Source organism: Fusarium oxysporum, chromosome I (genome assembly GCF_013085055.1).
Source record: "Fusarium oxysporum Fo47 chromosome I, complete sequence".
Lineage (NCBI taxonomy): Eukaryota > Fungi > Ascomycota > Sordariomycetes > Hypocreales > Nectriaceae > Fusarium > Fusarium oxysporum.
Genome location: NC_072840.1, coordinates 1,122,128 through 1,144,177, shown reverse-complemented (window position 1 = coordinate 1,144,177; position 22,050 = coordinate 1,122,128). Strand labels below are relative to the sequence as shown.

At 48.7% G+C, this 22,050-nt stretch overlaps 8 protein-coding genes across 8 annotated transcripts; 4 read left to right on the top strand and 4 right to left on the bottom strand.

Annotated features, from left to right (window-relative positions):
* Positions 1-2,057: 2,057 nt before the first annotated feature.
* Positions 2,058-3,818, bottom strand: FOBCDRAFT_283121 (XRCC4-like factor-domain-containing protein; the record flags this gene model as incomplete). The annotated part of the gene is made up of 1 exon (XM_054702680.2): positions 2,058-3,818. The coding sequence occupies one exon, from the start codon at positions 3,816-3,818 to the stop codon at positions 2,190-2,192; it is 1,629 nt and encodes a 542-aa protein (XP_054558655.2). The 3' UTR covers positions 2,058-2,189.
* A 1,230-nt stretch (positions 3,819-5,048) lies between these two features.
* On the top strand, positions 5,049-7,047 carry FOBCDRAFT_235094 (photolyase; the record flags this gene model as incomplete). Its single annotated transcript, XM_031180780.3, has 3 exons — positions 5,049-6,394; positions 6,444-6,644; positions 6,702-7,047. 3 exons carry the CDS (start codon positions 5,049-5,051, stop codon positions 7,045-7,047), a joined length of 1,893 nt encoding a protein of 630 aa, XP_031041548.3.
* Positions 7,048-7,948: 901 nt separating this feature from the next.
* On the bottom strand, positions 7,949-8,286 carry FOBCDRAFT_266697 (RS21_NEUCR 40S ribosomal protein S21; the record flags this gene model as incomplete). Its single annotated transcript, XM_031180779.2, has 2 exons — positions 7,949-8,180; positions 8,255-8,286. The coding sequence occupies 2 exons, from the start codon at positions 8,284-8,286 to the stop codon at positions 7,949-7,951; spliced, it is 264 nt and encodes an 87-aa protein (XP_031041547.1).
* Positions 8,287-8,628: 342 nt separating this feature from the next.
* FOBCDRAFT_283118 (uncharacterized protein) lies at positions 8,629-11,632 on the top strand. The gene has a single exon (XM_031180777.3). It carries the CDS (start codon positions 8,715-8,717, stop codon positions 11,394-11,396), a length of 2,682 nt encoding a protein of 893 aa, XP_031041545.2. The 5' UTR covers positions 8,629-8,714; the 3' UTR covers positions 11,397-11,632.
* A 2,042-nt stretch (positions 11,633-13,674) lies between these two features.
* FOBCDRAFT_210259 (uncharacterized protein) lies at positions 13,675-14,301 on the top strand (the record flags this gene model as incomplete). The annotated part of the gene is made up of 1 exon (XM_059609308.1): positions 13,675-14,301. A coding segment is annotated over exon 1 (221 nt), but the record flags the coding sequence as incomplete, so codon positions are not given.
* Positions 14,302-15,156: 855 nt separating this feature from the next.
* On the top strand, positions 15,157-18,819 carry FOBCDRAFT_210258 (fungal-specific transcription factor domain-containing protein). Its single transcript, XM_031180772.3, has 3 exons — positions 15,157-16,306; positions 16,359-16,721; positions 16,775-18,819. The coding sequence occupies exons 1-3, from the start codon at positions 15,536-15,538 to the stop codon at positions 18,494-18,496; spliced, it is 2,856 nt and encodes a 951-aa protein (XP_031041540.2). The 5' UTR covers positions 15,157-15,535; the 3' UTR covers positions 18,497-18,819.
* FOBCDRAFT_266694 (uncharacterized protein) lies at positions 18,720-19,673 on the bottom strand (the record flags this gene model as incomplete). The annotated part of the gene is made up of 1 exon (XM_031180770.2): positions 18,720-19,673. One exon carries the CDS (start codon positions 19,671-19,673, stop codon positions 18,720-18,722), a length of 954 nt encoding a protein of 317 aa, XP_031041538.2.
* Positions 19,674-20,257: 584 nt separating this feature from the next.
* FOBCDRAFT_210256 (uncharacterized protein) lies at positions 20,258-21,745 on the bottom strand. The gene is made up of 2 exons (XM_031180769.3): positions 20,987-21,745; positions 20,258-20,934 (listed from the first exon to the last, which is right to left on the bottom strand). The coding sequence occupies exons 1-2, from the start codon at positions 21,513-21,515 to the stop codon at positions 20,300-20,302; spliced, it is 1,164 nt and encodes a 387-aa protein (XP_031041537.2). The 5' UTR covers positions 21,516-21,745; the 3' UTR covers positions 20,258-20,299.
* Positions 21,746-22,050: the final 305 nt, after the last annotated feature.

The following is a 22,050-nucleotide window of genomic DNA, read 5'->3' as shown; positions in this document are numbered from 1 at the left end:
TTCGTCAAGGAGATGATCCTAGCCGGCTAATCGTCGATCTTCGTTCCGCTGTGCCATGCTCCAGTCTGAAGAATCCATCCAGTTTGATCGAGTCACATCAATTGGCGGTCGGAAGCATTTTCTGCAACCCGGTACCTGGTACGATCCATCAAGCATTTGCAGCCACCTGATTCACTATCGAGATAATTACGATCTGGGGAGATTTACTTTCCCGATTGCGACAACAATTCGAGCTGAACCAACACCTCCAATTCATGTGCCCTGTCCAGCCCTCAGGTAATGGTTTGACCGCAGGAAATAGTCGTTGAGCCATTTTCGAAGCGAAAGGGAGCAATTGTAGAGTCAAGGCATCGTTCGGGAATCATCCATTCTGACTCGAGACTCTCCGTTTGTTATCGCTATCTCTCTGAGCCGGAAGTATTCCGAGTAAGCCTGCCCTTAGTGTAGCTATGGAGATTGCAACGGCAGCTAGGGTAGTGATGGCTTATCCTGAAGACACGGTTTGCTCTCAGAAGTGTCAGTGACCTATCATCCTATCAACTTTGCTGATATTGCAGCTAGCTTGCCACAGCTTATCCATCATTGAGATCATCGTAACTGTCCTTTCCTCTTTCTTCCACTTTCTTCATAATATCAAGTAACACTTGTCGCAAGGACCAGCATCTGATCTGTTGGCTTTAATGATCGGGGTGTGCATTGCTGATCCTTGTAAAAAGACCCTTGCTGTAATAAATTCCGTAATGCCACACTGGCATGGTCTGCGGAGCTCTCCACGCTCAGTATGTGTTCTCGTTGGTTGCGCCTAGGCGCACTCCTAGAGGCGTTTCTTGGCTGCTGCGCTAATAATCCATGAGCCTGAGTAGGATCCACTGCCTCATGTCCACGAGCACCTCAAAAGTAAGTGCCACAATCTCGTCTGTTTGATGCATTACCGTTATGTGCGACTACCGCGTGACAGATGGCGTATGAGCTCCATATTACATCCAATGGTTAGCGGAAGCATGCTGGAGATGACCCCTCAGTCGCAATACAATGTATTGATATCTCTCCAATGAGACTGAGTCAACTCGACACACCATGACTGAGCGTGGCAGTTTTTCAGTGGTGTCCTGGAAGTTGAAGGAGTGTCTTCAGCGCCTTCCAGCCTTACGCCATAGGGCGCCTCCTTAAGCCTCAATCATACGATTGTTGTGATTTTGCATATTGAGAATCCGTGCCTTACGAGTGACCACGTTCTCATGCTTTAACATCAAAACTAACTTCTGAATTTTGAAAGACTGTGCCAACATATGCAGGGATCTTGATTGATCAACGATCTGGAAACAACTCGACTCAGTCAATCTTTCGTTCGATAGATATCAATTGTAGCATTGAGATAACCGTTGATGTATGGGTAGACATGGATAAAGACCCCTCGATATCGGAGGCTGCGCTTGCTTATTTCACTGGCGCCTGTTGAGTCTTGAATGGGCATACCAGATAGAAGCTCTTGAAATAGTTCAAATTTGACAGAGACATCCAGAAAATGCTATGCCATATTCCAACTGATGCATAAGGACAAGATTTAGCTGTGTGTAGGAGCAATATTCCGCTTCAGCATGAAAACTCCAGATATTTGTGATGTCAATGAATGCCAGATGAGTAGCAATGGCGTGCGCGTAGACGGGGAATCAACCGGGATAATCGATATAGAGACGACAGATAGGGATGTTTATCATGGCTTCTCTTGGTTCCACTGAATTGGTCTCCCTTGGTGTTCACAGCATGAACTTGTGAGGTTGCATCGATGGCGCCCTGTGCGGCCGGATAGGCGCAGTGCATTCTCATGTTATACATAATTGGTAACTGAGGTTTCTCAAATACCCGCCTGCTGATTCCCGATCAATATTGAATCACCACAAGATGTAGAACCTTGGGCCAGATGTGTGAAGTGGCCTCCGGCGTCTGATGCAGACACCTCCCCGGAATGAACCAGTATATGAAGGCACATGTCTTGGTAGGTAGTATTGATCGCTCATTCATAATGAGAAGATCATATTGTCAATGCATCAATATTGGTTTATTCTTCGAGGAGGTATAATCAATTGCCAGAATCGACATTGCATTGTCCATATGTATTGTACCGGAAGATGTTAACAGTAAATCGCCCGGCGGTTAAGCCTGCAACTTCGAGAGTAGAAAATATGTGATCAAAATCTGCGTTTCTTCTTAGCAGGACCAGCAGCAGCTTTCTTTTCAAGCTCCTTTTTTAGTTCCTCTCGCCTTCGGTCCGCCCGTTCCTGTGAGGTCTCTCTGGGTCTGGACTCTGCTGTAACTTCCTTGGTAGCGGTTCGACTCCTTCGATTGTCTTCGTTCGTCGTCTTCATTGCTTCATTTATGTTGTCCTTGTGCTTCCCAATAGCACCTAACTTGTTGGAATGACGATGAGAAACTGCTGCCGTGCTAGGCTCGCCCGCTTCCGGATTAAGGGTGACTGGCTGTTCTTCAACTAGACGCTCTGTCTTGTTGCCTCCTATACGTCCAAGGCCGCTTCTATTTGCCGCTGGCCGTGGTGGTGATGAAGTTGAAGGGGCTGATTTCTCAACTTCAGCGGTAGCTGGTTTATCATCATCCTCTGACTCGGATGCCGTCTCTGAATCATCGTGTTGTTGGCTCAATGACTTTTTCTGAGCATGAGACTGTACAGGATTGGGGGAAAGAGGTGGAGTGGACTGCTTCTTTCCACCGAGTGCTCCTATTTTACGAACCGGTTTGTTCGGCTTGCGTGTGCCAGGACCTGGTGATACACTGCCTGCCGAAGCTATGGATTCCCCCTCTGTAGACGCATCATCAGCGACGAGTGTTTCCTTAGCATGCATTGATTTGCCCTGGGGCAGAAGGTGTGGGGGTGTAGACTGAACTTGGAAGTCATCATCGTCTTCCTCAATACGTGCTTTTGCGGAGTCTTGAGGAGTCGGAGATTTGTCCTTCGCAACAGCCGCTTTGTACTGAGGTGGATGTGCGGCGGAGGATGCGCCCTTGAAATCTTGCCACCACTGGTCCAACCGAGGGGACTCAACGCTATCAATTATAGGCTCAAACTGTAGCCCTCCCTTCTCGAATACGTTTTGCACTAAGGACTCGGCGTCGTTCGGGCAGTCCTCTTCATACGCAAGGCCAGACTTCCAGCGCCGACGGTCGAAAGGAGCAAGACCAGGCACTTTCTCCGCAGCCGCAGCTCTAGAGATCTTCTTCTTCCCAGACAAAGCATTAAAGACATGCTCCATACCTGTACCCACGGCTTCTAACTTGTCCAGGAGCTTGTTGAGAACTGCGTCTTTGTTCCCCAGAGATCGAGTTAGAAATTCGATTTCAACATCCTTTGCGTGGTGTGCCTGAATTAAAGGCAGCACAAGATGCTTTGCGATGCTGGAGGGCGGCAGCTTCTTCAAATACATGGGCCACTTGAGCGGCTGTAATCCAGGTATTTCATAGGTGATGTTCAAGACGAGGTCATGATCACCCGCGTCAGACCGGGAATCGCGATCTAGACGAATGCTCGCCTCATTGTGTCTTGGGTGAGAAGAATCCAGAGCAGTATTGAGGCAGCCCAAGAGTTTGGCCATGTTATCAGGCGTATCGCTAGGGTCGATACTAGTGTTCTCGTTCCAACCTCTCATAAAGATCGCCTTACGATCAAGTGTTTCAGACCACATATTGGCCATATCAGTTACGTGAATAGTGTAGGCCGATGTGTCTGTATGGAAGGACACCAACAATACTGGGAAGTCGGGGGAAGAATCAAGCGGAAGGGTCCGCCATGACTTGATCTGTGACATAACTGATGAAGAAATCGACGTCAATGTCGACCTGATAATCCCTAGCCACGAGAAGTAATTGCAAAGTCGTGACCTTCCCGTAAGATGCGACAAATAAAACCGAAAAGTCTGTCAGGGACTTGTGACCAACGTGATAGATATTGATGCGTCTAGGACAGTCTAAGGCAAACCGGTGCTACACGACATCGATCCACGGGGACTGAGGTGAATGCTCGAGGACAAGGTGCCCGGAGGTTTACCACACCGGAATCAAGTCAGATGTGAAGTCACAACTTCTTTCGATCAACCGTACTCGATGATAGTGCCTGGACGTGAGGTGGTACAAGCTCGTATGAGTGGGTAGATAGTCAGGGCAGGGGTCAGCTAGTATGGTATCACGATCCACTGCCTTATGCGAAAGAAGAGATCAGTTTCCGATACCTTTTTGAATGGTAAGTCATGAGAGAAGTTGTATTGTTTTTTCGAGCGTCGTGATATTGATGTTGTGGTGTTGATGAGGTTAAGGTCAAGCGCGGTGACGAGTAAACGCGTGAGGTTTTACGCGCACAGGCATCCATCGCCTACCACTCCTGCCTGTCAGAGTAATCGGCCAATCACAAACCTCAAGAGTGTAGAAAACGAAGGCAGGTACAACATCACAGTTCTGACAGGGGCCAGCTGCTGACTTCCTCCTTTCAATTAATATTCTAACGAAAGAGTTACTGACAGGCAATTTGGGTCTGAGATAGTTGGATCCGAAACCAAACGTCAAGCACCATTTACCGGATTGAAGCCTGGAATTTAGCCAATCAAAATACATAAGAACTCACTTCACAGAGCGGTATTCACACAGTCATATCAACACCCAATCACTAAATAAAGTACAGCCAGTAAGACAATAAAACGCTATGCACAATCGAACCCGTCTTCTTCTCCCGACACTCAAATTAACAGAAGCACGGGCTTGAGAATGCTTCAGTCGCCCACAGCCAATCAGGGACCCGAAACAGTCACTAAACATTCGAGATCTATGAATCTCAGATCTGCTTGGTGTAAGCTTCGATCGCCAGGGACCATATGACGTACTTCAAATCGGAGCTCCATGCTTTTTAACAGCCACAATATCACTACCGCGGCAGCAAAACAATGGCGAGTTTTAATTAAATTAAATTAGGGGAGGCCTGAAGTTTCCTCTTTTCTTAATCAGTAGACAAACGGGACCGAATCTGTCAAATTTTGTGTGCCTTCCATATGTCACTGTTAAGACTTTGCATTCATGCATCACCACTAAGAGCCTTGAGATATTCTTTCATACCGAACCGCGTTCAACTTGCAAGAAGCACGACGATATTACACCCCGCAAGATTCACCACAATGCCTCCCAAGAGAACCAAACGCGAGTCTTCATCGCCTCCGGCCAAAAAGGCAAAGACATCTAAGACAAACGGTTCCAGTACCTCAGATGCTTTGCGCCAACCTCATCACAAGGCTGGAGAAGCCGAAGAGAATGGAATCGCGATCCGGAAATTTTACCCTCCAGAAATGAGCAATGCGAGAGCTCGCGCCTACAACAACAATGAGCTTCCGCGGCCAATTGAGGTACTTATCAGTGCCCTCGAGAATACAGCGCAGGAGCGCAAGAGTATCGACGTAAAGAAAGCCGTCGTCCATTGGTTCAAGATGGACTTGCGGCTATCCGACAACAGAGCTTTGGCTCTGGCCAGTGATAAGGCAAAAGAAGCAGGAGTTCCTTTAATTGCGATGTATATCATCAGCCCCCAAGACTATGAGGCTCACCTGAGATCCCCAGTACGTGTGGATTTCATGCTGCGAACTCTGGAAGTCATCAAACATGATCTTGCAAAGCTCGATATTCCTTTGTACGTGGAGACAGTTGAGAAGAGGAAGCGTGTTCCCGACCGGATCTTGGAGCTCATGGACCAATGGGGCGCCGGCCATTTGTACGCCAATATGGAATACGAAGTTGACGAATTGAGGCGCGAGGCCTCGATGATCAGGGATTTTGCAGAGAATGGCAAGGCATTCGAAGTCGTCCATGATACCTGCGTCGTCCCTCCAGGAGAACTCCACACTGGCGCTGGGAAGCAGTATGCAGTGTACACTCCATGGTATCGGTCATGGGTTGCTCACATTCATGAGAATCTTGATCTTTTAGAGTTGTACGAACCACCTGAGAAGAACCCTAGCAGTGCGCGAAAGGACTTTGCGAAACTCTTCGATGTTGAAATTCCGGACGCCCCCAAAAGCAAACGGCTTGATGGCGAAGAAAAGGAGCGATTGCGCTCACTTTGGCCATGTGGAGAGCACGAGGCGAAGAAGCGTCTGGACAAATTCTGTGAAGAGATGATCGGCAACTACCAGAAGAAGAGAAATATCCCAGCTGAGGCTGGGACTTCTTCTATATCGGTACATCTGGCGTCTGGCACGATCAGTGCGAGAACATGTGTACGGACCGCACGTGATAGAAACAAGACGAAGAAGTTGAATGGTGGTAATGAAGGTATCCAAACATGGATCAGTGAGGTTGCTTGGCGAGACTTTTATAAGCACGTTTTGGTCCATTGGCCCTATGTCTGGTAAGTGAAGTATATACAAGCATCTTGTCAATTTGACTAACAGGAGCAGCATGAACAAGCCTTTCAAGCCCGAATACTCAAACATCTCATGGTCATACGACAACGAACATTTTGCCGCTTGGTGTGAGGGAAGAACAGGCTTTCCCATCGTCGATGCGGCGATGCGACAGCTGAACCATTTGGGATACATGCACAACCGCTGTCGCATGATTGTCGCTTGTTTTCTGGCAAAGGACCTCCTGCTAGACTGGTAAGCTACCCAAGTTAAAGCATTAATGTTTGGGTTGTCTCTCTAACTTCTTCGCAGGCGAAAGGGCGAAAGGTACTTCATGGAGCATCTTGTCGATGGTGACTTTGCTTCAAATAATGGTGGATGGGGTTTCAGCGCCAGTGTTGGTGTTGACCCTCAGCCTTACTTCCGCATCTTCAATCCCTTACTACAGAGCGAGAAATTTGACCCTGATGGCGATTACATCCGCAAATGGGTTCCCGAGCTTAAGGATCTTGATAGAAAGGCTATTCATGATCCATACAATCGAGGCGCTGGATCCAAAGCCAAGAAGAACGGCTATCCTGCACCGATTGTTACGCATAAGGATTGTCGGGATCGAGCGTTGGCAGCATACAAGGAAGGCCTTGCAAGCGGCGAGTGATGTAGTGTGGATGTATTCAAACACTTGGCCAATAGTAGTCGCCGGTTCATTTGGATATGTATGAATTTATTAGAGTTGTATAACATACATGTATTAATACCCTAAGGGTTCAGTTTGTTTTCAGGAACTTCTATTGCCTCTATTAGCACCTAGTCCTGAATTTATCGTCAAAATCATCGAGCCTTGATCCGATCAAGTTCTGGTGACGTAGAGTTCATATGCCCAATGGTACTCCACTTCCGTGTTTCCTCTGACCTGAACCGCCCATCGGGAGATGAGCCTCAGGAAAGAGAAGAGCTTAGATCAGTTCGTTCTCTTGCCCTCAGGCTTGAAAATATCACCATTAACATATGAGCACCTTAATAGTCCTCTTTAGCTGGGGGGACTAATGTGGGATCTACCTATCGAGCCCTGCCTTTGTGATCTCGGGGATAGAGGTTGGAGGATGCATTTGGTCTACAATCGCACGTAAGGCTAGGATAGTCACAAGTTGAAAAGTTCATGTTAGACCCGTATCTGTACCATAGCAAACGACTTGAGCGCTACGGCTTTTTCAAGGCCTAGTCAATCAATCTGCGGCACGGAGACTATCAAAGTAGCCCCAGAATCCTCGGAGTGGTTTGACCTGAGAAGTCTGTCCGAGGAGACTTCGCTAGCCGTATGTCGGAGCATAACCAGTTCATCACATCTTCAAACACATATTCGGGATATCGTAATGTTGTCTCAAAATCGAGCCGAACGCCTCGAAGTGGATTTGCTAGATGCAGCCAACCCTAGTTTCTTTCACCCATTGCCTTCGTGCCCGGACCCAAAACCCTGTAGTCCATTCGTATCAGACTCCCATGTCGAGGAATCTCAGGACCAGTTGTCGAGTAACTTTTTCCCCACAGATTGAAATCCTTTATCGCTGTCCGCTCCAGACGCTCTTGAGGAGACCGTCGCGCTGGGCCAGTCGGTTGAGGGAGTCGTCGCTCTCGCCCATGGCTCGGACGAAACCGCAGAGGGCGTAGACGTGGTTCTCGCCCTGGATGGCACGGCCGTTCTCGTCAACCTTGGCGATGGAGATCTGGACAGAGCCGTGATCCTTGGCCTTGATGATGCGGTTGGTGGCGCTGCACTTGCGGGGGACGTAACTGGTGATGCCGTATCAGTATCATGAATTTGTTCCTTCGCGCGGCCATATCGAATGTCCTAATGGAAGTCTTACAGGTCCACAATCTCGCCGCGGTCGTTCTCCATTTTGGCTGGTTTGAAGAAGGTGGTTTTGGGTGATCTTGAGAGGTTGTGTCGACGAGAGGTGAAAAGGAAGATGAGTAGAGTAATTTCTCAATAATCTTTGATTGTGGGTGTGGAGCAAATCCCGGCCCTACCTTTCTCGGACGCCTCTGGTTCGTGGGGTGGGTCCCAATGACAATCACGTGAAGTATCATGTGATAGCGCGTACCAGATCGCGATGCAGGGATTAGCGTCAACTCGGATTTTGGCGAACCCCTTGCGCCTGAAGGCGAACCACTTCTATGACTCGGATACCAAGATTAGGCGTTCTCAAATCATGACCCCGCCGTTGCTTATTTTCGACGTCTTTCAACCTCGACATCATTCTGCTACAAATATCGGGCCTGAGATGCGCTCTGCGCTCTCGGTCCATAAACTTTAGTTCGAGTGTCATGGTATCCTCTAATGCATTTGGGACTTCGCCACTAGGAGACACAAGACGTCAACCGTTGCACGTCAATTCTTCATCTCCTGACCTCCCATCGCTTCGGGACGTTTTAACGACGAAAACCACATCCCAACCCTCGGCACATAGTGGAAGCGGAGCCGCAGCACTTTCGATAGATGGGCCCTCTGGTTTCATCTCTGCTCGCCAACTCTATCCAGCAACAGAATCGGCGCCAAAGGTTGTTTCGACACCATCGACGGGATTGCCTTGGACATTATCCCATCCCGGTGAAGTCACTGGACTCGCAGAAGATGTATCTGGAAACGGTGGATTTATTGCTGGGGACAATGAGCCACCAAAAGAACGAGAGGAACATATAGAGGTGATAAAAATCACGGGCAAATCGACCAGAAAGCCTCGCCAACAGAAGGTGTCAAATCAAGCTGCGCCTAAACGGACTGCCAAGCCAAAGCCAACGACAAAGAAGCAGTCGAGCAAAGCAGCTAGCAAAGACCATAGCCCTGCAAAGGATAATGACGATGACAAACAAAAGAAAGTCAAGCCTACGAAGCCAAGGAAGAAAACCGGTACTATGAGTAGCCACTTTCCACCACCAAAGGAGTCCAAGGATTTGGAAAAGGCGAAACAGATTGATGTGAATGAACCCCTCCATCTGGAACAAGCACCTGCACGGAGATTGGACTGGACCCCTCCAGCTCAAAAGACTATTGTCGATCTTGATTCAGATTCATCTGTTTTCAAAAATCTAGGGTCCTCTGAAGCAGATCAACGTTTGCCTGTCTTCAAGAATCTTGTCGATGGTTATTCTTGCATGGAAGGGCCCAACGAATCGATATCTCACAGCATCACGAATGCTTCAGACGAAGACTCCAGTTTCCTTAAGAAACGGAAGCGCATTGAACTTTTAGCGACAATGGGTACCGATGCACCAGCTATGGCACATGACAAGTCTCCAACAAAGAAGGCCCCAAAAAAGAAGAAGCCCAGGACCATTACGGAACTTGCAACGGCTGCATACAGAGTGCCTAGTCAGCCAGATACTGAGCCGCCAAACGCTTCTATCCTTGATCATTTCTCCACTACTAACAAGGAAGCGGGGTCCCTGGCTGATGAGCAAACAAAGAATGCTAAGGGCAAAAGCACATCACGACGGAAACCATCAAAAGCCCCTAAAAAGAAAGTGCCCCCAAAGCCCGTGCTGTTGTCACCCAGTGCGGCTCTGGCTCAGGTTGCTAATCAGGACTTTGTTTTTGGTACCTCCAGCCAGCTTGCCAGAGAAGAATCCCCGACTGTCCTCAGGGATCTTCAGGCAGCTTTGAGACAGTCGGATCAGAACCACGACATGGATTTCGCGATGCCTTTGAATAGTGATGCGATTGAATCGCCGCAACAACGAAGTAACCTTTGGGATGCAGCTGCTCGTGATGCAGAAGGGGATCTCTTCGATGTCGAAGTAATTAATCTTGCAGACGACACAGGACTCTCAGAGGTTGGTCATGTTTCAAACCCCTTTGGATATCAACTGGGTGCAGACGATTCTGTCATTTGTGTCGAGAGCCGTGTCCTCGATGATCATATTCCACCTGCCAAGCCTCGCAACGATATACCATCGCCTGATGAGAAGGACCTGGTGGACTCCAGAGCTAGTTCCCCGTACTTTTCCGACAGTGAACTGTCAACGAGCACTAATGTCCATCGCCCGCCGCTAGCACAAACAGAAGTTAGCCAGGCAAATCAAATGACGACGGCAGAAGAACCTGAGAGCTTGCCCGAGCTCCCAGCACAACCACCTCGACCCAATTATGAAGCGTTCACAGACATTCGCCTGGCAAGAGAAATAAAAAGGTTTGGATTCAAACCTATCAAGCGGAGAAGTGCGATGATTGCACTACTCGACCAATGTTGGCAGAGTAAGACTCGTATGGGCCAGGCCAGCCTCCATACCAGCACCAAGTTATCTTCACCTACCAAAACTACCAGGGCGACACCTCCGGCTACTACTAGTAGTCCAAAGAAACCTAGAGGCAGGCCGCGGAAGAACAGTATTAATGCCCCCGAGCCCCAAGAACCGCCTCCATCTGCTCAACCGCCTGAAACCCCCAAGAGGCCTCGTGGCAGGCCGAGGAAAGACAGTTTGAGTTCGACACCAGGCGCTGCCTCTCCAAGCAAGCCTAAATCAGCGGCGAAACCACAGCGAGTGGTGGCATCACCTCGCCGCAAGAAGGCTACTGCTAAATCTGTCATTGAGATCCCTGACTCCGAAGATAACGAGAGCGACGAATTTGCTTCTTCGCCTGATACCAACGCTGAACAGATGTTTTCTTCCCCACCACCATTGGATATGTCTCTTACAACTAACGATGGCACACCGCTCACAGCCACCCAGAGCGATCAAGAGGCGCTCTTGTTTGACCACATCACCAATGCTGTTACATCTGCCCCACGTACTACTAACCCGCAAGAGCCATCCTGGCATGAAAAGATATTGATATACGATCCAATTGTTTTAGAAGATCTCGCAGCATGGCTCAATACGGGCGAGCTTAGTCGTGTGGGCTATGATGGAGAGGTCAATCCAAATGATGTCAAGAAATGGTGCGAATCGAAAAGCATATGCTGCCTGTGGCGGATCAGCCTGCGCGGCAAAGAACGGAAGCGATTTTGATACCATCGGATAGCGAGCATGGCGTTATTCTTCGACTCTTCTGAATTACCGGCGTTGTTATCAGCATGGATTTGCATTTACTGGCATAGGTGTTTTCTATACTTCGCAGAGCGCTTGATACCGCTGTCTGGAGTTGTTGTCAAGAGGTGGGGTAGAAACCTGGATGAGACAGTGCTCACTATTTGACTAGACAAGAACGAGCTCAATGTTTATACGGCAACAATGATAAATACAATTTACCATAACGACGAGGCTGCCTTTCCAGGGCGCCAGTTCACATATTTACACTCTGATCCATTCGTCGTCAAGTGCGCCTGCGCGGGTATCAATTTCAATTCCTTCGAGATTCACTTTGTTCCTTTCTTGTTGTTCTGTGCCCCCTGCGTTCCCTGCCCTGCCCAGACGTCAGGCAACTCTTTCGGGCCGTTGAGATAGATTTCCATGGCCCTGCTCGTGTTAGCCTTCGAATGTCAAGCAGATCGGCGCCTCTTACACAGATTCAGGCATGATGTCACTTGGTAATAAGGAAGTGCCTCTCAAGAATGATAAAGCTTATTGAGTACTGTCAGGCCTTTTGTATCGAGTTGCAAGCCCATGGGGTCGACTTTGTTATTGAGAGAATGATTCTAAGATATTGGGTTCGGTGGTGGCTAATTTATATTTCGAACTAGTGGCTTTCACCACGGCGGATTATCTTCTTTCGCTGCAACACAATATCTCCAGGATCCAGCCTCGATAGTTCGATCATCAGCCATGCTACGGGACACCAATGATATCACACCACATCAGTTTTGCGGCTCTGCTCTCCCCAGCTGCTCCAGTAGCTGCTGGGAGAGCACACCATCACGGAAGAAACTTTTGTATCCTATGTATGCTACCGCGATAGCGTGCAGCTTCTTCCTTCATCGGTCTATCCACAAGGCATTGGATGGTGTAGATGGCGCGCCAATGATGGACCTCGGTTCTCCCTTGCGGCGTTGGATAGCCCAATCTGGGGCAGATGAGTCGGTTACGTGGTTGGCGCAGCTCGGCCAGGATCCTTATCGGGGAGAAGGACGCGGTGTGTCTCTCGTGACCTCGGGTTGGTAATGGTTGCCGATATTCTGGCAATATTGACCTTTTCTAGCAGATCATGACAGCTCATCCATCATCTCGAATACTGCAGCTAAAGCTCCGGTATCTGTGTCCTGTCGTGGAGCACAATGGAACCAGTGAAACCTGGGCAACAGATCTATCCTTGTGGCTTCATTCGCCAGATTGGGGTCTCCATTGCATGGTCTGGGGAAGTTGTGCTCACAATCGAAAGACTCCCTTGCATTTCGCCATCTGCGTCCAAAGTCATGCCTCACAATTCCTCCAGGCTTTTGGGCGCTCAAACCCCGCCCACGGCCCGGCTTGCCATATTGGAACCTTGAAACTTACATGCATCAAGCCATCCCACACAACCATCCCTCATTAAGCCAGCGAATCAACCATCAAGAATCCTTGGCATCACCACGACCTGACGGTACGGGTTGGCCTTTCCTGCGGGCATCTTTGATCACATTTCATAGCTGTGGCAAGATTGAGGCTCTGCGTCGATTATCTTTCGATTTCGAGATTGGCGCCGCGATCTCACCGAATTTAGCATCTCAAACCGTCATTCACCATGCGCGTTATACAGCTCTTACATGTTCGTCCCTCACTGGTGGAATGTCGAGTGAAGTGGGATGCTTGAACTACGATCCCATACGGAATCGGACCTCCGTGCTGCACCATTGAGCGAGAATCGCGTCTGCGCAAGGGAAAGTGGTATAACACTGGAGCTCATGGTAGCTGAAGGTGTGAGGTCCCTGCGACTGAGCATCACACCAAAGGTTGCGTCGGTGCGTTAGCTCGAAGAGCTAAAGCGACCTGATGGCGGCCATGATCTGAGCCAATATTATAGTGACAACACAAGGAGTATCAGACAAAGGAGCCACATTCCTTTTATCGTGACCTCGCCGGCTTCGATGCGGCCCCTTTGGCCTTTGAGGATGCCCGGCTGTGATTCGCCTCCCGCACCGGAGCTAGTGGGGCCGGTCCGTAACGGTATTTCATGATTATAACGGGCTCCGATATCAACTGTAGAGTATTTCGTCAAGCTATGAAAGAAATGTTGCCTCAAATCAGCAATTGATCGCACTGTGATAGTCATTACGGGAAACCCAAACGAGAACACGTCGATTGGTATCCCACCATCAAAGAGATCAGCTGCCATTGAAGTCGCAGCCTACCTCAGCGAGATAAGGACCTCCGGACAGACAATACCGTTATCGCACGTTGGATAAGTTTTGATGTGTTTAATTCCGCTGTCAGGAATCAGTCGCATATTGACGGCCTACGAGATCTGCCAATCGCAGCTCTCAATTGGAGTTACATCACGTCTCATCGGATGTGTCAAGTGATACCAACTATCTGGGTTGCCTTAAACCTTCGATCCCACTATCATGACGTGCGGGAGACGATCCCACGTTGTGAAAGGCGATGAATGCAAGGCAGCCGAGTTGTGATGTATCAGAAATTGTCATCCTTTTAAGAACCCCTTGTGCAAAAGGAGTTGAAGAGAGGACATGCCGGGTTCGTAGGGCTTATGGTACACAAATGCCGAAGATCTCTGATATTGATAAGCTTGATTTATGAGTGTGTGTTAACTAATTCTTGGCCTGGTTTGAGGAATTTGGTTGCATCTTGGCTTATGGGAGTTGCGATGAGACGTCATGCCCATCAGACGCCTCTTGCATGTGAAGATCAACGGTCCACGGATATCCTTGGCTTTACTGAGTTTACTCGAATTAAGTTGAGATTTGATAATTAGTCTAGCTCGCTAATCGTTCAAGTCGACAGCGGATTTAGGACGTTACTCTCGCGGAGAGTCCGTCAGTTCAACACAAGCTCGGTGGTAGTCGGTCTCCGTCTTCCATAATTGCTACCAATAGGGCGTACGCATTGACTCATCACTCTTCTGGACTACCACTCACGATATGACTACCTATTTCTCACTGCACTGTGGCCAACAAGCGAGCCCCTCTCCGGTCGGGTCAACGGACAGCCGTGTTGACTGTTGAGGGCAAATGACCTCGTAGAACGGAAGGTTCGGAGTCGCGAAATTACGAAATGATTCCATAAGTTAGCCTTTATATCGAATTATATCCACCAGCGGAATTAACCATAAGTTGACAGCTTATGGTTATTCAGCTCTCAAGAGACAAAAGTGCGGCGACTTATACCAAGTGAAAACGTGCGGAATTCTTTGATGACGACACAGTCGACTCTGAGCTCTGGTGCTAATACCTAACGCGGAATTAGTGCTGACTTTTTTGAAGGATGAATGAATAATCATGGAATGAAACTGTCAAATAAGAGTCTAGAATCTCCCCAAGTCTCTCTCTGTCCGCCACGGAGCCGAGTGAGGTGCTAACCCCGTCTGTCTCCGCCGCCCGCACTATCGCCCTAAATCGAGGAATCACAAGGGCGTGCATCCCCGGAATTTTAGGGGCGTCTAGGGCGTCTGGGCGCTGTCAGCTCGGATCGTTTTCTCAAGTAGTGCCTGCCTTGGCACCAACGCCAGCACCACTTTAGTTGATTTTTAAGGGATCATCAATACGACAAACAACCTACCTCCACTGACCTGCCCTGCCCTGCCCGCCCTGATCAGAAGTGCCCTGGAACTCTGAGCCCCCACCCTCCTCTCACTCCCACCCCTTCCAATCAGTTGAGTCCACCCATCTTCCTCTCCAACTCAATCACAGACCAAACGCTCTGCGTCTTTTCTCACCTTATGTTTCGCAACAACAGCCTTCTCAGCCTCTTCTTGGCTTTTTGAAGGCTTCACGACAGGTTCTCTGTCTACAGCTGCATGATTTGACGTTACGCATTTCCTTACCTTGCCCTGCCTTGCATTGCAGTTGAGGTTTGGTTAGCCTGCGTTACCGCACCCGCATCCGTATCGCATCTAACGTTGATGGCTTCGTCCGATTCCGTTCATCCCTTGTCCGAGCCTGAGTCCGCGGATTCTCCGTACATCCTTTGCCTGATCGATTCCACGTTTTTCGAATATCGTAAACAACCTATCGTTGTCGCCATCTTTGACTTGGTCTTACACTCGAGACGATACAGCAATGTCGGGCTACCTCGAGGGCATGGCCCTCGGATTTGGCTTCAATGTATCTGAGGGGCTTGATTCTGCGCAACAGTCCACAGCATCGCCTTCATCCAATACCCAGCAAGATGCTTCGTTCCACACCCAACCGAATTCTTTTCAAGGCAACGTTACTGTCTATCAGACAACAGGGCCCGACGCCCATACAAGCCCAATCCACCTTCCCGGAAGCAATACGCCCGCCCTGAATCCGCGATCATGCGTAACCTGCCGCCGTCGCAAAGTTCGATGCGACAAGCAGATGCCGTGTTCCAACTGTCGTCGAGCACAGATTCCCTGTGTCTTCCCCGCCCCCGGAAGAGCGCCGCGACAGCCGCGTCGAAAAGATCCAAATGCGCCCACCAAGAACTCGAGTCAGCGCGAGATAGAATTGATGAAGAGGCTTAGGAAGTTGGAGGGCATTGTGGAAGAGCTAAGCGGTCAGATTGAGGTTGAGTCTGGCGGTAAAGGCCCCTCATCAACCAATTCACCTGAAGCGCATGCAGGTCAAACCACATCGTTTGACGCCTCGGCGCATAATGCTCAACGGCAATCGTCGAATGCAGGTTCTCACGCAGGCAACATTGGGAGGATTGATGACAGCCCAAGGGGGGGCAGTGATGCTACAAGCGAACAGAGCGAGACTGCTCGCAAGAACATGCATAAAAAGTTTGGACGACTGGTTTTGAGCGACACTGGAGGAAGCCAAAGATACGTTAGTCATGGTTTTTGGTCGAAGCTCAATGACGAGGTTGGTCGGTCCCTGGTATTGTTGCAAATGTTTGACTGACTCTATCTACCAGCTCGATTCAATACGGGAAGAGACTCAGAAGCTTACTGATGAAGACTTGGATGAGTCTGACGAGGATGAAACTCTAGACACCTCACCCGCATCCGCACTCTCGGGAAACCACAACGCCTGGATATTTGGTTACCGCTCTGCAGACGTGGATCTTGATAAATACTGGCCCCTGCCTTCCCATATACCGTTCCTATGGTCTGTTTATCAGGAGAATGTGGAACCGTTGCTCAAAGTGCTGCACATTCCAACTATGGAGCCCATCTTTCGGGATGCGCGAAAAGATCACAAACAACTGTCTCCTGCAAATGAGGCACTAGTCTGGTCAATATACTATGCTGCACTTACATCCCTGGAACCTGACGAGGTAAGAGGACACCCTTAACTCTAAGCACGGAAGATGCTAACTCACGAACTCAGGTGCGAGCCAACCTTGGTCTTAACAAGGAGGATGTTATTGTGCAGTACCGTTTTGCAGTCGAACAAGCCCTTGCCAAAGCCAACTTCCTGAACTCATTAGAGACTCCAATTATGCAAGCGTTGATCATTTTTATTCTCGTGGTTAAGGGTCAAGATGGAAGTCGTTTCTGTTGGTCTTTGACAGGCTTGGTGGCGCACCTTGCTCAAGGCATGGGCCTCCATCGCGATGGGTCGCACTTCGACCTAAGTCCTTTTGAAACGGAGATGCGAAGGCGTCTCTGGTGGTCGTTACTTCTACTGGATCTTCGATCGGCCGATGAGCTGGGTACTGATCTCATCATCCAAGACTTTAATTATGACACACAGATGCCGAGTAATATCAATGATACCGATATCAAGCCCGACTCAACGGAAGCCCCAGAGCCCAGAGAAGGTCACTCTGACTGTTCGCTGGCACTTGTTCGTTTCGAAATTGCTGGCTTTGGAAGGCGTCTGGTTCGACTATCATCCGCCTCGATGTCATTCTGCCCCCAAGGAATGCCTTACAAGGACACCAGCCTCGCGGAGCGAGAGCGCATGCTCATCGAGGTTTACAATAGAGTTGAGCAAAAGTTTTTGAAACACCACACCGGCGATTCTGATCCGTTACATTGGATGGCTGCTTCAATTGCGCGCATCATCATGGCCAAGATGACGTTGGTAATTTACCAGCCGGTCCTCTTCCCAGGCTCCGAGGGCGAAGGTACACTTTCGGAAGAGGCAAAAGAACGTGCCTACGTTGCAGCGATTGAGATTGCCGAATACAATCACATCTTGAATAACGACTCGAGGTCTAAACAGTTTAGGTGGCTGTTCAAAACCTACACCAACTGGTCAGCTATGGCCTACTTCCTTATCGCCAGTTGCCGTCGACCGTGGACTCCTCTTGTGGAACGCGGGTGGGAAGCCGTTAATGGATACGAGGGTAGACCAGGACAACTGGTGCGATCTGCCGAATACGCAACTGTCGTGATGCCTATCAGGAAACTTTACATGAGAGCCCAAAGGCACCGCGCGGCAGAAATTGCTCGACTTCGCGGAAATCCCGAAGAAGCACGTCGGCTGGAATTCGAAGAAAGGACGAATCCCAGATACCAGGCTAGGTTTGGGCAAGATGCGGACGGTGCAGCCAACAAGATGGAAGAAATAAGGGAGAAATGGAAGGTTCTGGTGCGGTCTGATGGAAGTAACGTACCAATCTCGACGCCAGCTGAGCTGAGCCCTGTTATGCCACCGTCGATGCTCCAGCCAAAACAAGAACAAGTACCATCCCGCCCTCGGACACCATCAGCCTATGACGTTCCGGCAACGCTCGACCTTTCTGATACGACCATGGGTTACATGAATGACCTAATGGCAGACACCACACCCTTCCCCATGGTAAATTTCTGGCCACTGCAGGACGTCGGCTCTGTTCAAATCAAGGCCATGGGGACAGGAATGACGCCAATGTCAAACACCTCTCAGTTACCGCAATATACGATACAACCAGGAGATACTGGCCAACAGTTCTCACCACAGACCATGCAATTCCCCAAGGACGACAACCCACCCCCTTACCTCTGGGGCGGGCAGTTCCCGTCGGTAAACTCAACCTCTGATAATACAGGCTTGGACGATGTTGATATGCTTGGAGATGATTTCAACTGGCACACCTGGAGCCAGAATGTTCGCGGTTTGTAGATAGGATCGTACTGAGATAGACGGTCACTGACAGACTGTGTTGCCAGATAGTCGATGTTGATTGATCATCGGCGTGTATTGGGAGTAACTACCTTGCCTATCTATTATGTATGATACCCAGCGGAATAAGCATCAGGTGGATGTTAATAATTTTAGACCATCTTTTATGAGGCGGAATAACCTTAGACCATCTTGTACAATGTGGAATAATCTTAGACCATCTTTAATGAGGAAACATCGCACCGTCCCGACGCGTTGCTTGTAGAAATATCATCATTTGTGCGTCCGTGCTCTTCCACTGACCATACGTATGGTTGAGAATAAATAATGCCAGTTCATGATGGGTCTCAGTGACAACCTCTCCCAGGCCTTGCAAGTCATGCCTGTAGCAACTGGCTTCAGCTCGCGAATGACTTTCTCGATCCATGTTATGAAGTCCATAAACCGCAGGGCATATACCAGCTCTGAGGAGGAGGGTAGTCAGGAGCAAACGGTACATCCGCCCATTTCCATCTAAAAAGGGGCGAATATTGATGAAGTGCTGGCAGAATTTGCTGGCATAACAGATCCTCTCCCAGACTTCCTCCTTGCTGAGCTGCTGGATGGTGATCCCATCATATGGGACTTCTCTGGAGCCCATTTCCACTATGAGGTTGTCGATCATGCTGAGCATTGCAGTAGTGATATGAACCGGGTCCACGAAACGCGTGTCGTACGTCGCACTCCAGGTGCGATAATTTCCGCTGTAGAGCTCCCAAGGCGTTTGCTGATTGATATCGATCTTGTAGGTCAGAATGCGGTGGGCTTCCTTAAAGGTGGCCTCAGAAAAGGCTTCTCTATCAATGAAGATTTTTTGAATCAGGTACTTTGCAGTCTGGGCGTGCTGCAGTGTTTCCCGGTAACATCGCAAGATAAGTCCATGCGACACGGGGATGCACCTGAATTCCAAGTGGTTTCTGATCTCTTCGTACTCTAAATCGTTCTGAGTAATCTCTTCTGGGGGCTGAGACGTTTCCTCAAAGACTACACGACAAAGTCTGTAGGTTGTTGGGAGACTTCCGCCTGCGACCGAGATCATGTTTGATCCGTAGATCATGCGGCTGAGAACCTCGATTATGTTGTACGGCTCTACCCGCGTGCGTTCCGTGAGGGCCCTCATGAACGCGTAAGGCCCCATTGTTGGGGTTGCCATGAATGTCGGAAGGATTTGGTATACGGAGTGGGCTTTGGAAATGGAAGACGTTGATGATATCTGCCTAAGAGTTGATAGACGAAGCGTTGAGAGAAAGAAAGTATTAGGAGGAGAGGAGTGGAAAGCGAATGCATTTATAGGCTTGGGGAAGGAGTTGCTTGACTGCAGAGAAAGAAGAAAGAGACTCCCAGAAAGTTTATTGCCTGAAGTATAGGTAGGAAGTCTTGGTTATGGAGGGAATTTGCCTAAAGCTTCCTGAATTATGAGAGGTCTAGGATGATTCTTTAAATTATAAGAAGCTTATGCTGAAGTTTAGAATAAGCTTCCTGAATTATAAGAGTTTTAGGATAGTTCTCTAAATTATGAGAACTTTATGCTGAGGTTCAGAATAAGCTTCCTAAATTATGAGAGATTAGGATAACCCTTGGTTATAGAAGGGATTCTTCCATCGATGATAGGGTATCTACCAAACTTGGAGTATCTTGAAGATTATGGTCTCTCCTACCTTGTGATTTACTGGCTCATATACAAGTTTAACTTGGTATGTGGATCAACCGTGAATGCAAATCTCAGCCTCGATATCATTCGACGGTTTCTATGTCTATGAAAATTCAGAGTTTCTCGCTATCAGCTTTAACCTTTCTCTCCTCTTCCAAGGCATCTTCTCTTCGCCTCACTTCAACGTTGGTCGGTCCTCCTTTGCCAAAGTTAACAAGGACCACATGTTCCCAATCGCCACCTCTCTCAGAGCCCCTGAGTTCTGGTCCTGGTTTGTCCAGCCCGAGAACTATTCTCTTGTCCTGTTGTCTAATAAAAAGATTATGAGGACTCATGACTTTCTCACTCCAGGGGATCATGGCCGTCTTGTGCGCTTGGCCCTTCTCTGTCTCTGCTGTGGGCACTCGGTTCAGAAAGGACAGTAAGTTTTCTCTCTGTGCTGTGATTTGAGGAGTCCGTTGTCCATCTGATGATTCTTTTGAGTTCTGGAAGACTCTGGCGACTAAACTTAGGAGGAAGTACTGCGGTGGGAATAGGATGATGCTATTTGTGGCGGCACGGGCGAGGAATGATTCCGCGCGTGCGAAGAGGGCTGCTGTGTGTTCAATGCCATTGTCTGGTGTTGGGATAAGCATCTCTGATGGCATGTCACTCTGTGACTGTGGTAGCATGTAGAGATACATCTGCGTTGTGAAGCGTTTTGTGTTGGTGGCGGGTGTGATCCAGCGCGTAAAAGGGATGAGACCATCTGTACTCGGTCAACAATCACTTGACCGTAATCTATGTTGATTCATTCTTACCCAAGTCTGGCTCAGCGCCTACTGACTTTAGCCACTCGAGAAACTTGACTTGGTTTCCATGTATCATTTTCCTTGCAGTGTCTCTATCCTCGACTGTCAAGTTTACCAGCTCGTTGTCCTTCTTGGCCAATAAGATACCAGTCTCTTCAAAGGTCTCTCTGATAGCACCAATTCTGTACGCAAGTCCATCATGATGTCTCTCTGGCGAGTCTTCAGCCGGTATAATACCATCATGATAAGGGTCTAGATTTCCACCAGGGAAGACATGAGCTGAGGCGAATGATGTAGAGGTGTGTACACGGTGAAGTAACAGGACTTCATTGACAGGCGAGACTAAGAGAACTGAAGAACTTGGTCGTGGCTCTGAAGGTGGAGGCTTGTTCGCTGAGGATGATTGGTTTCGAGAAGTCATGATAGGCAGATATACCCGGGGTACGAAGTTGAAGTTTTGTCTATGAGCGGTCAAGTTTGTTTCACGGAAGAGTTGATGCGACAGGGACCGTCGAGTGACACAAAATAACAAAGACATGAGGAGTAACTAGGTATAGAGATTCATATATGACCAATAGATGTGCAGTATAACTACAAGTTAACACTTGTAGGGGGGCATGTGAGGTCTGAAGCGCGGTTCAAGTGACGTCGAGCCGAGGTCCCGCTTGGTGATGGCTTTGGCTTTGGATCGGCTCCGAATGACCGGACCGGCCACCAGACCCCGCTTCGCCGTAGACATATTCCCCTGACTCGAGAATAAGTAGAGAGCATTTTGTTGGTTTATTACTGTAGTCATATTGAACTTTTCCAGACCACGTGTTATTATTGTCAAGAATGGGGCGAGATGGTTGCGTTTGTAGTATTCATGACATTGCTTATTGAACCATTGACTAATGAAACAATAAAACCAAGCTTGGACTTACACCGGCAGGTTGAAACCATTGAGCAATTAGACATTTCTTCAAGGCCAATTCTAGTTAGAAGTCAATATCATATAGATTTTAAACAGTCAAAGAGACCAGAGCTATGCCGGCAATGTTGAACTGCTTAATATAATAACTATTCCAGGGTAA